Genomic DNA, 17545 nt, shown 5'->3' with positions numbered 1-17545 from the left:
CTATTGTACTTAGAATCTATTTACATGTCTGTTTCTCCTTGGATGTGACCTCTAAAACAGTGATTATGTCTTAATATATTTTTAAACCCCCAGCATCTAGGACATACTAAACATACAATAAATGTTTGCTGAACAAACAAATGGATGGATAAAGATGAAGAACTAAACTATTCCTTTCACAAGTATTTGAGTGCCTACAATGTGGTAGATACTATTCTAGTATAAGAAAGTAGCCAGAAATTTTTGCCTGTAAGGCAATTAGAACCTTGGACACAGGGTTCTATTTTAAGCCTCTTTCAGCATTTTATCTGTGGAAACTGTCCAAATGAGCCCCTTGTTTGCTTATTCACTCTTTAGGTTAGAACCACTTGTCTGATGTTTACAAGCGAGTGGCATTACGAGAATGAATGGCAGTGGGAAAGCACAACGCACTTAGTCTGTTCCCATAAATGTGCTTTAAGAGTCCAGACTCAATTTCATAGTCACCTTATCTTTATCAATTTCCGGAGAATATAACTTAAAGAGTGGGCAGATGAGAGAACAGTAAATGAAGACAAAGCCAAAGTGATTCTTTCAATAAATACTTTAATGAGAACTGAGGTCTGTAACATACATAGCAGTAACTGCCCTGGCCTATGCCTTTTGCTCTAGCCCAAGTCTGGGGCTAACAAACTACTTTTGAAGAGAAGGCCATTTTGAGTATCATCCATCAGTATCCATCTTCACAGAAGATACCAATCTGGGGCCAGAGTCTCAATGTTAATACTTCCTCTCAGGGAACAGTTCACATGGCAACACAAACACATGAGCAATTTTGAACCATCCTATCATTCTTCCACCAGAAGGGCCTTGGGAGACCAATGGTTCAGTAAACACTTACAACTTGATCAAAATGCATTAGAACACAGAAAAAAGAGGAAAGAGAGTAGAAAGGTTGGCAGGGTTTGGCTCACATCCTTAGATTTGAAGCCTCTTGAGCTGCTCGTATGTAATAAAAAACTGAAGAGTGAGTCATGGAAGATCACTGGAATGATACTGAAAGTCAAACCTGGTTATAAATTGTACACTGTATTCTCTTATTGGGATACTTAGGCTCTACTATTCTAAGTTGTACTTGCTTAAAAGTCTTTTTAAAAACTACATCTGGCAAATCAAGCATGTGTTGAGTGCCCATCATGCACCCATTTTGATTGTTGGCATTTAGCAATATAAGCATATTAAAAGTCTAACATACTTCTATTCTTTAGGGGCAAATAGGCCACACACACACACACACACACACACACACGCGCGCACATCCAAGAACATCAACAACATAAAATTCAGTGTTAGAGTAACTGTTACAGACATTAGATGATCAGGAAGAGGAACGGAGACACCATCTCCCTCAACCTATAGACTCCACAAGGGCAGGGAATGACTTTTCAACCCTGCAGTGCTCACCACAATACAAACACCACCACACACACCATCCAACTCATGGCTCTGCACACAGGAGGCACTCAAACACAGCTAAAGGAAGGAAAGTTACCCAGGAGGAAAGAGTCCCCCTTGGCTCTGGATTCCTTTGTTGTATGAGTGTTTTCTGTCTTATTATTTCCCCAGCTACTCTGGTCCTATACTTGGGGGTAGGAAATGTGGACTACATAGGCCTTCCTGAGGATACCTTGTGGCAGGGCTTTCAAAACCTTCCTAGCCCCTTCCAGATTTGGCTGTGCTTGTTGTTGTTTGTTTAAAAGAGGAAAAAAAAAACTTTGACATTTCTTTTCTAATCCCTTTAGTTTGTATTAGACTCCAACTGAAAGCCATTTCTGTACTTAGTTCCATCTGCAATGGTCATCACTAGAATAGATTCTCATTTGCCTAAAAGGCTCCAATAATCAAAATTTTCCTTCCCATAGCCTCGAATTACCTGGGAGCTTGAACCATATGCTTTCATTCTCATGTTCTAAAAGGATACAATGATGTTCCAGGGTCCAAGTCGAAGCCAGTTTGGCCAAAATCCTTTATAGAGTGCAAAAAAGCCCTCGTGTTTCCACATCTGAGGGAAAGATACAAAAAAATAAGAGTGAATCCTCCTTGCACTTTACATCTGACAATTACTGTTATTATAGTACTCATCTTCCACGCCCCTCCCCAACAACTTAGGATCCATGAATGGTCCTTTTTGCTATAGACATACATTTTTAATTAGTATGGTATTCTAAATTCATCCACCCACTCATTCAACAAATATTTACTAAGCACCTACAATATGCAAGATACTCTTCTCAGTGTTGGGATAACAGTAATAATCGTAAACAAGAGAGAAAGTAGCTGTGGTAGCCAGCCTCCAAGATGGCCCCCGATGATAATCATCTCTAGTTATTCATACCCTTGTGTAGTCCCTCCCACAATATATCAGGATTGGTCTGTGTCACCAATAGTATACGGCAGTAGTTAACAATGCTATGCTATGCTATGCTATAAAAGATACTTTGCATTTAAGAAGGTTTTGCCTTGTTCTCTCTTGGATCATTTGCTCTGGAGGAGGCCAGCTGCCATATCATGAAGAGAAGCCCACGTGAGGGGAAACTAAGGCCTCTGGCCAACAGCCAGAGAGGAACAGAGCCTTCCTGCTGACAATAACATGAGTGATCTTTGAAGTAGATGGCCCAGCACCAGTCAAGCCTTCAGATGATTATAGCCCTAGCTGACATCTGGACAATTACCTCATGAGAGAGCCTACAGCTGAAATCATTCAGCTAAGCTGCTTCTTAATTCCAAATCCACAGAAATTGTGGGATAATAAATGTATGATGTATTAAGGCACTGAGCTTTGGAGTCATTTATTACACAGCCATAGATAACTTATACGGAGAAGGCAATGGCAACCCACTCCAGTGCTCTTGCCTGGAAAATCCCATGGACAGAGGAACCTGGTAGGCTGCAGTCCATGGGGTCGCTAGGAGTTGGACACGACTGAGCAGCTTCACTTTCACTTTTATGCAATGGAGAAGGAAATAGCAACCCACTCCAGTATTCTTGCCTGGAGAATCCCAGGGATAGGGGAGCCTGGCGGGCTGCCGTCTATGGGGTCGCACAGAGTCACACACGACTGAAGCGACTTAGCAGCAGCAGCAGCAGATAACTTATACATTCTCTGCCCTCATAGAATGCACACGTGCATGTGTGTGCTCAGTAGCTTCAGTCATGTTCAACTCCTTATGACCCTATGGACTATAGCCCACCAGGCTCCTCTGTCCATGGGATTCTCCAGGCAAGAATATTGGAGTGGGTTGCCATGCCCTCCTCCAGGGAATCTTTCCGACCTAGGGACTGAACCAGCGTATCCTGTGTCTCCTTCACTGCAGGCAGATTCTTTACCACTGAGCCACCAGGGAAGTCCCATAGAATGTATACTCTAGTGGAACTGATGAACAAATATACAAATTAATAATATTATATTGCTGTTACTGCTAAGTCACTTCAGTCGTGTCCGACTCTGTGCGACCCCATAGACGGCAGCCCACCAGGCTCCCCCGCCCCTGGGATTCTCCAGGCAAGAACACTGGAGTGGACTGCCATTTCCTTTTCCAATGCATGAAAGCGAAAAGTGAAAGTGAAGTCGCTCAGTCATGTCTGACTTCGTGACCCCATGGACTGCAGCCCACCAGGCTCCTCCGTCCATGGGATTTTCCAGGCAAGAGTAGTGGAGTGGGATAAGTACTAATACGAAAACTAAAGCAGGGTAGGGGAATAGGTAATTGGGCAAGTCACTATCCTTTCTGAGTTTGTTTCATCATTACAAATTCTGCATATGTAATGGCTGACTTTATAGGAATGGCTGGAGGATTAGGTGAGGGACAACATGAAATGTTTTGAATTTAAGTTTTCTGTTTTATACGATGGAGGTCCTACATATACCAACTGAGTGGTTATTAGAATTAAATGATAAATAATGTATACCAAAGGTCATAAGTTGATGATATGTGTCAAATTCAGTCAACAGAAACAGTTCCTGTTTAATGGATAAATATTAAGTAACTCCTGTGTTTAAGATATCATTTCTACATTGAAAAATGTAATTTTGCCCTCTTACTGATAAAGTAAAACCCACCACTATACTAAAAAATGAATATATTTGGATAAAACAACAATATGAAAATCCAGACTTCTAAATATCCCTTATCCTATACTATAGATTAAGAAGACTTGATATGATTATCCTTACTAATCATTTTTGAAGCAAATAGTAACATAAGGGCACTATTTATGAAAACATAGTCGTAATATGCTTGTCCCAATTGATCATCAGCAAATGCTAAAGGTCTCAGACTGAAATTGATGTTGGAAAATTGTGAAAATCAACCAAAATAAATCCTGGATGCAGATAATCTAGAATCAGTTCAGTTCAGTTCACTCGCTCAGTCGTGTCCAACTCTTCGCGACCCCGTGAATCGCAGCATGCCAGGCCTCCCTGTCCAACACCAACTCCCAGAGTCCACTCAAACTCACGTCCATCAAATCAGTGATGCCATCCAGCCATCTCATCCTCTGTTGTCCCCTTCTCCTCCTGCCCCCAATCCCTCCCAGCATCAGAGTCTTTTCCAATGAGTCAACTCTTCGCACGAGGGGGCCAAAGTACTGGAGCTTCAGCTTTAACATCATTCCCTCCTAAGAAATCCCAGGGGTGATCTCCTTCAGAATGGACTGGTTGGATCTCCTTGCAGTCCGAGGGACTCTCAAGAGTCTTCTCCAACACCACAGTTCAAACGCATCAATTCTTCGGTGCTCAGCCTTCTTCACAGTCCAACTCTCACATCCATACATGACCAGAGGAAAAACCATAGCCTTGACTAGACGGACCTTAGCCGGCAAAGTAATGTCTCTGCTTTTGCATATACTATCTAGGTTGGTCAGAACTTTTCTTCCAAGGAGTAAGTGTCTTTTAATTTCATGGCTGCAGTCACCATCTGCAGTGATTTTGGAGCTCCCCAATAATAAAGTCTAACACTGTTTCTACTGTTTCCCCATCTATTTGCCATGAAGTGATTGGACTGGATGCCATGATCTTCGTTTTCTGAATGTTGAGCTTTAAGCCAACTTTTTCACTCTCCACTTTCACTTTCATCAAGAGGCTTTTTAGCTCCTCTTCACTTTCTGCCATAAGGGTGGTGTCATCTGCATATCTGAGGTTATTGATATTTCTCCCGGCAATCTTGATTCCAACTTGTGTTTTTTCCAGTCCAGCGTTTCTCATGATGTACTCTGCATAGAAGTTAAAGAAGCAGGGTGACTATATACAGCTTTGATGTACTCCTTTTCCTATTTGGAACCAGTCTGTTGTTCCATGTCCAGTGCTAACTGCTGCTTCCTGACCTGCATACAGATTTCTCAAGAGGCAGGTCAGGTGGTCTGGTATTCCCATCTCTCTCAGAATTTTCCACAGTTTATTGTGATCCACACAATCAAAGGCTTTGGCATAGTCAATAAAGCAGAAACAGATGTTTTTCTGGAACTCTCTTGCTTTTTCCATGATCCAGCAGATGTTGGCAATTTGATCTCTGGTTCCTCTGCCTTTTCTAAAACCAGCTTGAACATCAGGAAGTTCACAGTTCACATATTGCTGAAGCCTGGCTTGGAGAATTTTGAGCATTACTTTACTAGCATGTGAGATGAGTGCAATTGTGTGGTAGTTTGAGCATTCTTTGGCATTGCCTTTCTTTGGAATTAGAATGAAAACTGACCTTTTCCAGTCCTGTGGCCACTGCTGAGTTTTCCAAATTTGCTGGCATATTGAGTGTAGCGCTTTCACAGCATCATCTTTCAGGATTTGAAATAGCTCCACTGGAATTCCATCACCTCCACTAGCTTTTTTCGTAGCGATGCTTTCCAAGGCCCACTTGACTTCACATTCCAGGATGTCTGGCTCTAGATGAGTGATCACACCATCGTGATTATCTGGGTCGTGAAGATCTTTTTTGTACAGTTCTTCCATGTATTCTTGCCACCTCTTCTTAATGTCTTCTGCTTCTGTTAGGTCCAGACCATTTCTGTCCTTTATTGAGCACATCTTTGCATGAAATGTTCCTTTGGTATCTCTAATTTTCTTAAAGAGATCTCTAGTCTTTTCCATTCTGTTCTTTTCCTCTATTTCTTTGCACTGATCACTTAAGAAGGCTTTCTTACCTCTTCTTGCTATCCTCTGGAACTCTGCATTCAGATGCTTATATCTTTCCTCCTCTCCTTTGTTTTCACCTCTCTTCTTTCCACAGCTATTTGTAAGGCCTCCCCAGACAGCCATTTTGCTTTTTTGCATTTCTTTTCCACGGAGATGGTCTTGATCCCTGTCTCCTGTATAATGTCATGAACCTCAGTCCATAGTTCATCAGGCACTCTGTCTATCAGATCTAGGCCCTTAAATCTATTTCTCACTTCCACTATATAATCATAAGGGATTTGATTTAGGTCATACCTGAATGGTCTAGCGGTTTTCCCTACTTTCTTCAATTTAAGTCTGAATTTGGCAATAAGGAGTTCATGATCTGAGCCACAGTCAGCTCCTGGTCTTGTTTTTGTTGACTGCATAGAGCTTCTCCATCTTTGGCTGCAAGGAATATAATCAATCTGATTTTGGTATTGACCATCTGGTGATGTCCATGTGTAGAGTCTTCTCTTGTGTTGTCGGAAGAGGGTGTTTGCTATGACCAGTGCATTTTCTTGGCAAAACTCTATTAGCCTTTGCCCTGCTTCATTCCGCATTCCAAGGCCAAATTTGCCTGTTACTCCAGGTGTTTCTTGACTTCCTACTTTTGCATTCCAGCCCCCTATTATGAAAAGGACATCTTTTGGGTGTTAGTTCTAAAAGGTCTTGTAGGTCTTCATAGAACCATTCAACTTCAGCTTCTTCAGCGTTACTGGTTGGGGCATAGACTTGGATAACTGTGATACTGAATGGTTTGCCTTGGAGATGAACAGAGATCATTCTGTCATTTTTGAGATTGCATCCAAGTACTGTATTTCAGACTCTTTTGTTGACCACGATGGCTACTCCATTTCTTCTGAGGGATTCCTGTCCACAGTAGTAGACTGCTAAGACAAGGGACCTTAGAGAGTCAAGCCAGTCTCATCACCTGTCACTTGGAATACCACAACAAGCCTCCTAACTGGTCTATGATCTCCACCTAGGAAGCCAAGCCATCTTTTAAAATTATAAATCAGTAGTGTCACTTTCCTGCTTAAAGCTGTCCAATGACATCCCAGTGGATTTGATTCTAATTGTAAGTTTTCTTCAGTGACCTGCATGATCCTACATGATTTAGCCCTGCCTCTCTCCAGTTTCATTTTCTACCACTTTTCCCTTCATTCATCACACACAGTCACACCAGCCTTGTTTTTAACTCGTGAAAGTGTCCAGCTCATTCCAAACTCAGAGCCCTTGTACCCATTCCCTCTTTCTGAAATGCTCTTCTCTCAGATTTTCTCGTGACCACCCTCTTCTCATCATTCAGACCCCTGCTCAAATAAATATCACCCCCTCACACCCTTTCCCTCACCATCCTAGCTGAAGTAGTTCCCCACCACCATCACAGAGTCACTATTTCATTACACTGTGTTAGTTTTTTCACAGCATTTACTTCTTTATGAAATTACACTGTTTATTATCTGTGTGTTTATTCTCTGTCTCCCTCAACTAGAATGTAATCTCCAGGAAAGCCAGAGAGCAGGGACCATGTTGGTCTTCTTCACCATTCTACTCCACTACCAAACACTCTCTGGCATAGTAAAGTCTCCACTAAATATCTGAATAAATATTTGTTGAGTAAATGAACACACAAACTTTTACACACACACAGTCGCTAATAATCTCACGAGCCTAATGATTCCTTGCTGAGTTCCAAAACAGGGACCAACTTCCAAACATTAGAACTGGGATGCACCACTCTTTGGCTTGAGGCAGTTGAGTAAAAACAAACAAGAACTTCTGTAGATACACAGAGACAAGAGGCTACTTTATGAAGTTATACATTCATTCAATACGTAATTTGCTGTGGATAGAGAGATAAATAAGATATGTCCCTGCCTTCATGGAACTTACGTCTACTGGGCAGACAGACATTAAAAGCAACTACAATTGACTCTAGAACAACACAGTTGTCAGGGACACCAACCCTCTGTGCAGTCAAAACTCCTGGTATAACTTTTTGTCAGCCCTCCGCAACCGCAAATTCAACCAACCACAGGTCATGTAGTACTGTAGTAGTTACTACTGAAAAAAATCTGCATATAAGTGGACCTGTGCAGGTCAAACTTGAGTTGCTCAAGGGTCAATTGTACAATAAAATGTAACAAATGTCAATAAATGTGATACAGCCATACAACAGAATAAAGGAACAAAGTACAGACATACCTCATTTTATTGCACTTTACTACACTTTGCAGATAATGGATTTTTCACAAACTGAAAGTATGTGGCAACCCTGAGTTGAGTAAATCTATGAGCACCATTTTTCCAACAGCAGTTGCCTATTTTGTATCTCTCTGTCACTTTTGGCTATTCTCATCATATTTCAAACTTTTTCATTATATTACTTTTGTTATGGTGATCTGTGATCCGTGACCTTTGATGTTACTATTGTAAAGAGATTATGACTCGCTGAAGGCTCAGATGATGGTTAACATTTTGAGGTATGTACATTGTTTTATTCGGCAATACTATTGCACATTTCATAGACTATTATGTGATGTAAAAATAATTTGTACATGTGCTGGGAAACCAAAAAGTTCATGTGGCTCACTTTATTGCAGTGTGGCTTTATTGTGGTGGTCTGGAAGCACATCTCTTCCAGAGCTCTGCCTGGACTGATACATACTACAGCATGGATGAACCTTGAAACATGTTAAGTGAAAGGAGCTGGTCAAAAACCTCACATATTGTATGATTCCATTTATATAAGATACCCAACAATAGGCAAATCTACAGAAATAAAAGTACATTAGTGGTTGCTTAGGGCTGGGAGGATAGTGGGATAATAGCTAAAAGGCACAGGATTTCTCTTTGAGGTCATGAAAATGTTCTAAAATTGACGGTGGGGTTGATGGTTGCACATAGCTCGGAACATACCAAAAACCACACAAATGATGAATTTTATGAATTAGTGAGTTGATCCTCAAAAAGATGTTTTTCAAAATATAATAAATGCTATGAGAGAACAAGAACATATAACTAAACACATATATAGTTTAATGGTCAGGGAAGGCACTTATGAAAATGATGCAATCTTATGGTGGAAACCAACACAACATTGTAAAGCAATTATCCTCCAATTAAAAATTTAAAAATAATTTCTTTACAGTATTATCCTTCAATTAAAAATAAATAAATTTTTAAAAAAAACAAAGCAAAGAGAGAAAAGATCCCACATGCCATGTGGCACAGCCAAAAAAAACTGCTCAAAAATGTTTTTAAAAAAATAAAAAGAAGAGAATTCTCACACATGCTAAAAAATATTAAAAAACAATGCAATCTGAAGAATGAGTAGGAGCTAGCCATCTAACAAAGTACATGGCATGGGTGAAAACTTGGCAATGAAACAAAGTCTAGTACTAGAACCCGTTCAGTCTGTCTGGAATATAGAATAAAGGTAGCAAAGATAAGACTGTAAGAAGTAAAGAGGGATCTAATAATATGAGCTTTGTGTCAATGAGAAGCAATTCAAGTGTTTGCAGATAGAGGTTAAGAGGATGAGAGGTACAGCTGCTCATTTCTAAATCAAAGAGGAATGCATCATTCCATTCACCCAAGTGTACTCTTACAGATAAAATAATAAAGGATGATGACAATATAGAGCAAAGTTGTTTTACTAGCAAATAAATGAATGGCTGGTAAATATAAGTACATAAAGGTTACTGTCAACACAAAAATATGTTTGACGATACCATATGGCATAGTAGTTACGAATATAAACTTTGGAACCAGATGAACTCTGATTTAAATCCCAGATCTGCTACTTACTAGGTATATGCTGCTGCTGCTAAGTCGCTTCAGTTATGTCCAACTCTGTGCGACCCCACAGACGGCAGCCCAACAGGCTCCCCCATCCCTGGGATTCTCCAGGCAAGAACACTGGAGTGGGTTGCCATTTCCCTCTCCAATGCATGAAAGTGAAAAGTGAAAGTGAAGTCGCTCAGTCGTGTCCTACTCTTCGTGACCCCATGGACTGCAGCCCACCAGGCTCCTCTGTCCATGGGATTTTCCAGGCAAGAGTACTGGAGTGGGGTGTCATCGCCTTCTCCGACTAGGTATATAATCTTCGGTAAATACTTAGCTACTCTGAACCTAAGTTCTCTCATTTATAAAATGGCAAAGATATTATCTACTCTACATGGTTGCTAATAGTTAAAGGATATACTCTAGTGTGTAGTACATAATAAGCATTCAATAAATGCTAACTATTACTATATTACTGTAACCTCTATCTCCTCTTGGCCAACCTTCTTGAAAGAGTATTTTACACTTGTCTACTTATCCTCACTTCTTATGTGTTTATCTGTCTCTTCCTATTAGAATTAAAATGTCACAAAGGCTGGGACTTTTTTGTTCACCAACCTAGAACAGTACCTAGCACAAAAGACACTTGAACAACTTTGCAAAAATGAATGAAGGATTAAACACACTCTCCAGTGGACAGCAATCTGGCTTTTGCAAATACCAATCCAGCAAACCTCCTCTACAAAACATTAAATCCAACAGACTTTGCAGCCCTTATACTGGATCTCTCTATCCCAGTTATTTAGTATTAAATAACTTCTCATCCATTCTTGAAACTCATTTCTCCTTTGGCTTCTATGACAATAGTATCTCTTGTAAGTTCCTTCATATCTTTGAACTGTTATCTTTGGTGTCTTTCCTGAGTTTCTCATCTGTCAAGCCCTTAAAAATTGGGAGTTCTTTCTTTGGCCCTACTCTTCTCTCTCTATACCAGTGATTGTCAAGTGGAAGAGTGAGCATGTTAGAAATAGAAAGGAGGGCTTTCGCAAAATTCTACTCTTCAGAGTATGAGAATCATTGCTTCTGTGAATCTCTAGTAATGGCAGGAGCTTTACAATACTCCAGTGTGTGATGAAAGCAACAAACTTATGAACGCTTCTTCCTGCTCTCCATGGCCTCCCCTCCACAGTTATGTAACCCCTGTATACTACTGTTTCCTCAAGTTCTGACCTCCACCCCTGAACCTCCAAGTTAAGACTAGGATATCCAAATATACTCACTGGGTATTCCTCCCGCACTTCAAACTAAGTATCTCAGAACTGTGATGTCTCCCACAAAACCTGTTCCTTTTCCTGTAATGTCTCTGTCAATAAAAGTCACCACATGGTCACCAAAACCAAAAACTGGGAAGTTATCTCTGATACCTTCTCTCTCTCCCACCTCTCCACACCAGATCAACCAAATCCTGTTGACTTTATCAATTAAATTATTCTCAGCTTTATCCCTACTATTCATGCCAAGTTCAGCCTCTCATAACCTCTTGCTCAGGCCACTCTAAGAGCCTTCCACCAAGTTTCCCTATCCCTAGGTCAGCAGTTCTCTAAGTGTGGTCCCAAACTAGCAGCATCAGTATTGCCTGGGAACTGGTTAGAAATGCAAATTCTCAGGTCCTACTCCAAACTTACTGAATCACAGTCTGGTGATGGGGCCTAGCCATCTGCATTTTAACAAGCCCTCCAGGTGGTACAGATACACGTTAAAGTTTTCAGGCTTATTCCCTTGGTTTTATGGTTTTCAACCTTGGGTGAACATTGCAATCACCTGAGGAGTCTTGAAAATCCTGACAACCTGGCTCCTACTCCAGACATTCTGAGCAGTGGTCACCATCCTCTTTGGCACCAGAGATCAGTTTTGTAGAAGACAATTTTCCCATGGACTGGGAGAGCAAGACGGTTTTGAGGTAATTCAAGTGTATTACATTTGTTGTGCACTTTATTTCCATTACTATTACATCAGCTCCATTTAAGATTATCAGGCATTAGACCCCAGAGGGTGGAGACATCTATTCTGATTTCAGTGGTCTAAGGTGAGCACAGAAGCTGAGAACATTCCCCAGGTGATTCCAATGTGCACTTAAGATTGAGAACCACTGTCTTATATCCACTCTCCACAAAGCCAGTATGATCTATTTAAAACATAAATCTGACCTGATTAAATCTTTCAACAGCTCCTCATCAACTAAAAAAATAAGCCCAAGCATCTCAACATAGCATTTAATATCCTTTATAACTTAACTAACCCTCAGCCACCAACATAGGGAAGGCACCACAGTGTAGTTAAAAATGTTGGTTTGAAACCAATGGTCTGAGTTGAAATCCCAGCCTCCACCTACTAGCTGTGAAACCTTGGGCAGGTTAGTTAACCTCTGAGTGCTTCATTGTGCTGTAATTGTGAAGATTAAATGAATGAATACATGTAAGACTCGTTAGAACAATCTCTGATATATAGTAAAGCATTCAACAGATGTGAGTTATTATATTCAGTATTCTTCCATCTATAGGAAACCTATCCCAAATTTCCAAACTGGACTAAAATTTCCTCCCATAGAGCCCTGAGTTTATCACTTAACAAGATGTGTTGATTATCTGTTTGTATACCTGCAGTACACTGTAATTTCTCTGTTTCTACTAAAATGGTCTGAGGGGATTTCCCTGGTGGTAGTGAATAAGAATCTACCTGCCAATACAGGGGACATGGGTCTGATCCCTGATCCAGGAGGATGGAGTCCCAGCACAACCAATAACTAATTAATTAAAAAATAAAATATTAATAAAATAAAATGGTATCTGATAGATAATAGTTAACTAAACTGATAACAACAGAGAAACCATATGATAGTATCATATTTTAGCTCCAAATTTGCCTTTTTAGAAGTATTATTACTAGTGGTTATATAATGCATAATACCTGTATGGTTCTCACCCTCCTACAAATATAACACAGCAAAAACTTTCAAAGCCAAACTGGGAACAATAGTACAATACTGAACTAGAATCGAGTGTCAGATTTTCTATTACAGCATCTCTGCCTTGTCTGAAGTGGGCAAATGTGGAATATGTCAGGTCCTTTTCATCAGTAATTCTACATGGTGCTATTGATAAGGTATCCTGCAGTCTTAAGCATTCAAACTGGAATAATAATATCAAGGACCACTAAGCATCAGCAGATTACCAAGGAGAGTTTTCCTACCTGGGAATTACTCTGAGAGGCTACTAAAAATAGATATAATGATTCTTCCATCTTCAGAGCAGCAACTAAGAATAAGGACTGCAAGTCTGAGACATCAAAGAAAGTCAAAAATACAATCCAAGTTTACTATGTGCGTACCTTTAAAATGCCATCCAAAGTGCCCTTATAGAGGTCCACGTGTCCCACAATTGCCCTCTGGTTCATCATGCGAGTTCGTACCACATCAACTGGATTGGAAGCCAGAGCTCCAGCCAAGCCACATGTAAAGCTGGAACTAAAGATAAAAACTGTAAGAAGACAGACTGATCCATTTCCACCTCTGCCCACGTAAACAGAAATTAGGTCAAACATAAATGTACAATGAGTCAGACATCACATAAAACCTGGCACTTGCTCTTTTATTACAATCTAAAGAGAAAGGAAATATTTACTAAAGAGACATTAGTCAAAAGCTGTCCCCTTCACTTTTCAATCCAAAATTCAGATAGCCTTTTTTTTTTAAAAGAGCTTGTAAGTCTAGCAAGTTTCCTAAGCAGGAAGTATTATGCATCATCTGTTAGTTATGTAAAATTTTCAAGTCACAACATCATATGCAAAAGGAATTTGAGTATTAAAATATCATAAAAGTTTCAAGATGAAGAAAATGCAAGATAAAATGAGCAACATTTCAGTCCAAAACTGTGGTCTTGCTTCACAAGCCCTATAAAATTTCACCCTTTTATTCTGCTTATCACTGAGAAAATTTGCTTTCTGACCCAAAATTAATCAAAGCAAATAATGGATGAGTTTATTAGGTATAGAGTCTATATATGAACAAATGCAAATACTGCAGACATCTGGAATTAGACACTGCTCCCAAGTACGAAAGTGCCTATTGCATCTGGAATCTCTGTACATTTATCAGAAGGCTTGAAGTTCTGGTGATGAGAGAGAAAAAGGTATTTAGGCCATATGTACTCATTATCAACTCTAAATGAGGACTTCAGTGAAAGATGCTTTTTGTGCTTGAAGTACTGACAATATGGAATGAACACAACCTATCAGACTTACACAAAGTGAGTTAAGATTGTGTCTCCCATCAGCCCTGACAATATCAAGTGCTTCTTCGTAATATCATAGACTGGTAGCTCTACTCCCACGACGATGGCAGCCCGCTGAGCAGTTGGGACAACACCCTACAAAACATAAGTGACATGAGACACTGGGGAAATACATTGGTAGTGAGTTGAGTCAAAGGGTGAACAAAATAGGTCAGGAATTTTTAAATGGCAGAAAAAAATCCAAGTCTGCAGCATAAGATCACTATTTCACATCAACTGCATATACTGAAACACTTATAAATTCCCAATTCACTTACTGTACTAAAAATAAAATCATTGATATGACATCTAAAGCACAAACAATGAAAGAAAAATAGATAAATGGACTTCATCATAATTAAACATTCTTGTGATTAGTAAAATGACAACCCACACAATGGTAGAAAATATTTGCAAGTCGTATATCTGGACTAGTACAAAGCATGAACCGTGAACTCCCTGATGTTCAAGCTGATTTTAGAAAAGGCAGAGGAACCAGAGATCAAATTGCCAACATCCGATGGATCATGGAAAAAGCAAGAGAGTTCCAGAAAAACATCTATTTCTGCTTTATTGACTATGCCAAAGCCTTTGACTGTGTGGATCACAATAAACTGGAAAATTCTGAAAGAGATGGGACTACCAGACCACCTGACCTGCCTCTTGAGAAATCTGTATGCAGGTCAGGAAGCAGCAGTTAGAACTGGACATGGAACAACAGACTGGTTCCAAATAGGAAAAGGAGTACATCAAGGCTGTATATTGTCACCCTGCTTATTTAATTTATATGCAGAGTACATCATGAGAAACGCTGGACTGGAAGAAACACAAGCTGGAATCAAGATTGCCGGGAGAAATATCAATAACCTCAGATATGCAGATGACACTGCCCTTATGGCAGAAAGTGAAGAGGATCTAAAAAGCCTCTTGATGAAAGTGAAAGAGGAGGGTGAAAAAGTTGGCTTGAAGCTCAACATTCAGAAAACGAAGATCATGGTATCTGGTCCCATCATTTCATGGGAAATAGATGGGGAAACAGTAGAAACAGTGTCAGACTTTATTTTTTTGGGCTCCAAAATCACTGCAGAAGGTGACTGCAGCCATGAAATTAAAAGACGCTTACTCCTTGGAAGAAAAGTTATGACCAACCTAGATAGTATATTCCAAAGCAGAGACATTACTTTGCCCACATAGGTCCGTCTAGTCAAGGCTATGGTTTTTCCTGTGGTCATATATGGATGTGAGAGTTGGACTGTGAAGAAGGCTGAGTGCCGAAGAATTGATGCGTTTGAACTGTGTTGTTGGAGAAGACTCTTGAGGGTCCCTTGGACTGCAAGGAGATCCAACCAGTCCATTCTGAAGGAGATCAACCCTGGGATTTTTTTTGGAAGGAATAATGCTAAAGCTGAAACTCCAGTACTTTGGCCCCCTCATGCGAAGAGTTGACTCATTGGAAAAGACTCTGATGCTGGGAGGGATTGGGGGCAGGAGGAGAAGGGGACGACCCAGGATGAGATGGCTGGATGGCATCACGGACTCGATGGACGTGAGTCTGAGTGAACTCCGGGAGATGGTGATGGACAGGGAGGCCTGGCATGCTGCGATTCATGGGGTCGCAAAGAGTCGGACACAACTGAGCGACTGAACTGAACTGATATGGCCTAGTAGCCAAAATATATAAAGAACTGTTACAACTCAACAATAAAAAGACAAACAACCCAATTTTTAAAATATGCAAAAGATCTAAATAGACATTTCCCCAAAGAAGATATACGATTATATACTGCTGGTGGGAATACCATATAGAGCAGCCACTGTGATAAACACTTTGGCAATTCCTAAAAAAGTTAAACACAGAATTACTATATGACCAATTTCGCATCCAGATATATCCAGGAGAATTAAACATGTATTTATGCAAAAACTTGTACATAAATGTTCATAACATCATTATTCATAATAGCCCAAAAGTACAAATAAATACTTATTAATTGATGAAAGGATAAACAAAATGTGGTATGTACACACAATTATTATTCAGCCATAAACAGAAATGAAGTACTGATAAATGCTAAAACACAGATGAAACTTTTAGAATAGTATGCTAAACTGAAGAACCCAGTCATAAATGCCATATGTTGTATAATTACATTTACATGAAATGCCAGAATTGGGAAATCTATAGAGACAGAAAGCAGATTAGTGGTTGCCTAGGTCTGGGAGGTTTGGAGGTTGTGAGAAGTGACTATGAATGGGTATAGGGTTTTTTCTCTGGTGATGAGATGTTCTAAACTTAGACAGTGGTGATGGCTGTACAAGTCTGTGGATATCCAAAAAACATTAAAATATATACTTTAAGATGGCAAATTTTATGGTATGTGAATTATCTCAATAAAGATGTTGGGCTTCCCTGGTGGTCCAGTGGTTGGGAAACCACCTGCCAATGCAGGGGAAACGGGTTCAATCCCTGGCCTGGGAGGATTCCACATGGCCAGCAGTAACTAAGCCTTGGAGCAACAACTATTGAGCCTGCCCTAGAGTCCATGCTCCACAACAGGAGAACCCACCACAATGAAAAGCCCACACACTGCAACGAAGAGTAGCTTCCACTTGCCACAACTAGAGAAAGTCCATGCACAGCAACAAAGACCCAGCAGAGCCAAGAATAAATAAATAAACAATTAAAAAAATAAAAGCATGAAGCAAAAGTCAGTAGGCAGAGGAGAGCTTTCAAGTTTAACTCACAGAATTTAGGATGTGCAGAAAGGATACACTAGGATCACACAAAAGGTATGCCACAGCCAGGGAGAAGGCCAAGGCAAAGTGCACTTCCTTACAAGTCCTCCTACAGTAACACTACCAGCTTTTCAGTCACAAGCACACTATTCCTATCACAGCTTACATTACAACACAGGGTTGCTAGAGCATTAAAAAGTCATGTTTTTGAAGAATAAGAATAACACAAGAAAGTGCTTATAATGCTAAAGAAGGGAAGAGATAGCATTATTCTAACTGGGTTTCCCAGGTGGCTCAGTGAGTAAAGAATCCACCTGCCAATGTAGGAGACATGGGAGATGCAGGTTTGATTCCTGGGTCAGGAAGATCCCCTGGAGTAGCAAATGGCAACCCATTCCAGTATTCTTGGCTGAGAAACCTCATGGACAGAGGAGCCTGGTGGGCTATAATCCATGGGGTCGCAAAGCATCAGACATGACTGAAGTGATTGAGCATTCTAACTTTAGGA

The 17545-nt window shown here is 40.2% G+C and overlaps 1 protein-coding gene across 5 annotated transcripts in view; it reads right to left on the bottom strand.

Moving 5' to 3' along the window:
* Positions 1 to 568: 568 nt before the first annotated feature.
* The window catches only part of SLC25A14 (solute carrier family 25 member 14), a 45608-nt gene continuing 28631 nt past the window's right edge, over positions 569 to 17545 (bottom strand). For all 5 annotated transcript variants that reach the window (XM_070292102.1, XM_070292103.1, XM_070292104.1 and 2 more), the window contains 4 exons: positions 14273 to 14397; positions 13361 to 13496; positions 1961 to 2041; positions 569 to 999 (listed from right to left, as the gene is read on the bottom strand). In XM_070292102.1, the coding sequence (XP_070148203.1) occupies positions 958 to 999; positions 1961 to 2041; positions 13361 to 13496; positions 14273 to 14397 (384 nt within the window). In that variant the 3' untranslated portion in view covers positions 569 to 957. The remainder of the gene's footprint in view (positions 1000 to 1960; positions 2042 to 13360; positions 13497 to 14272; positions 14398 to 17545) is intronic.

The sequence above is a fragment of the Ovis canadensis genome, chromosome X, assembly GCF_042477335.2.
Source record: "Ovis canadensis isolate MfBH-ARS-UI-01 breed Bighorn chromosome X, ARS-UI_OviCan_v2, whole genome shotgun sequence".
Taxonomy (NCBI): domain Eukaryota; kingdom Metazoa; phylum Chordata; class Mammalia; order Artiodactyla; family Bovidae; genus Ovis; species Ovis canadensis.
Note: the sequence above shows the minus strand (reverse complement) of the source record. Positions and strands in the feature narration are given on the sequence as shown.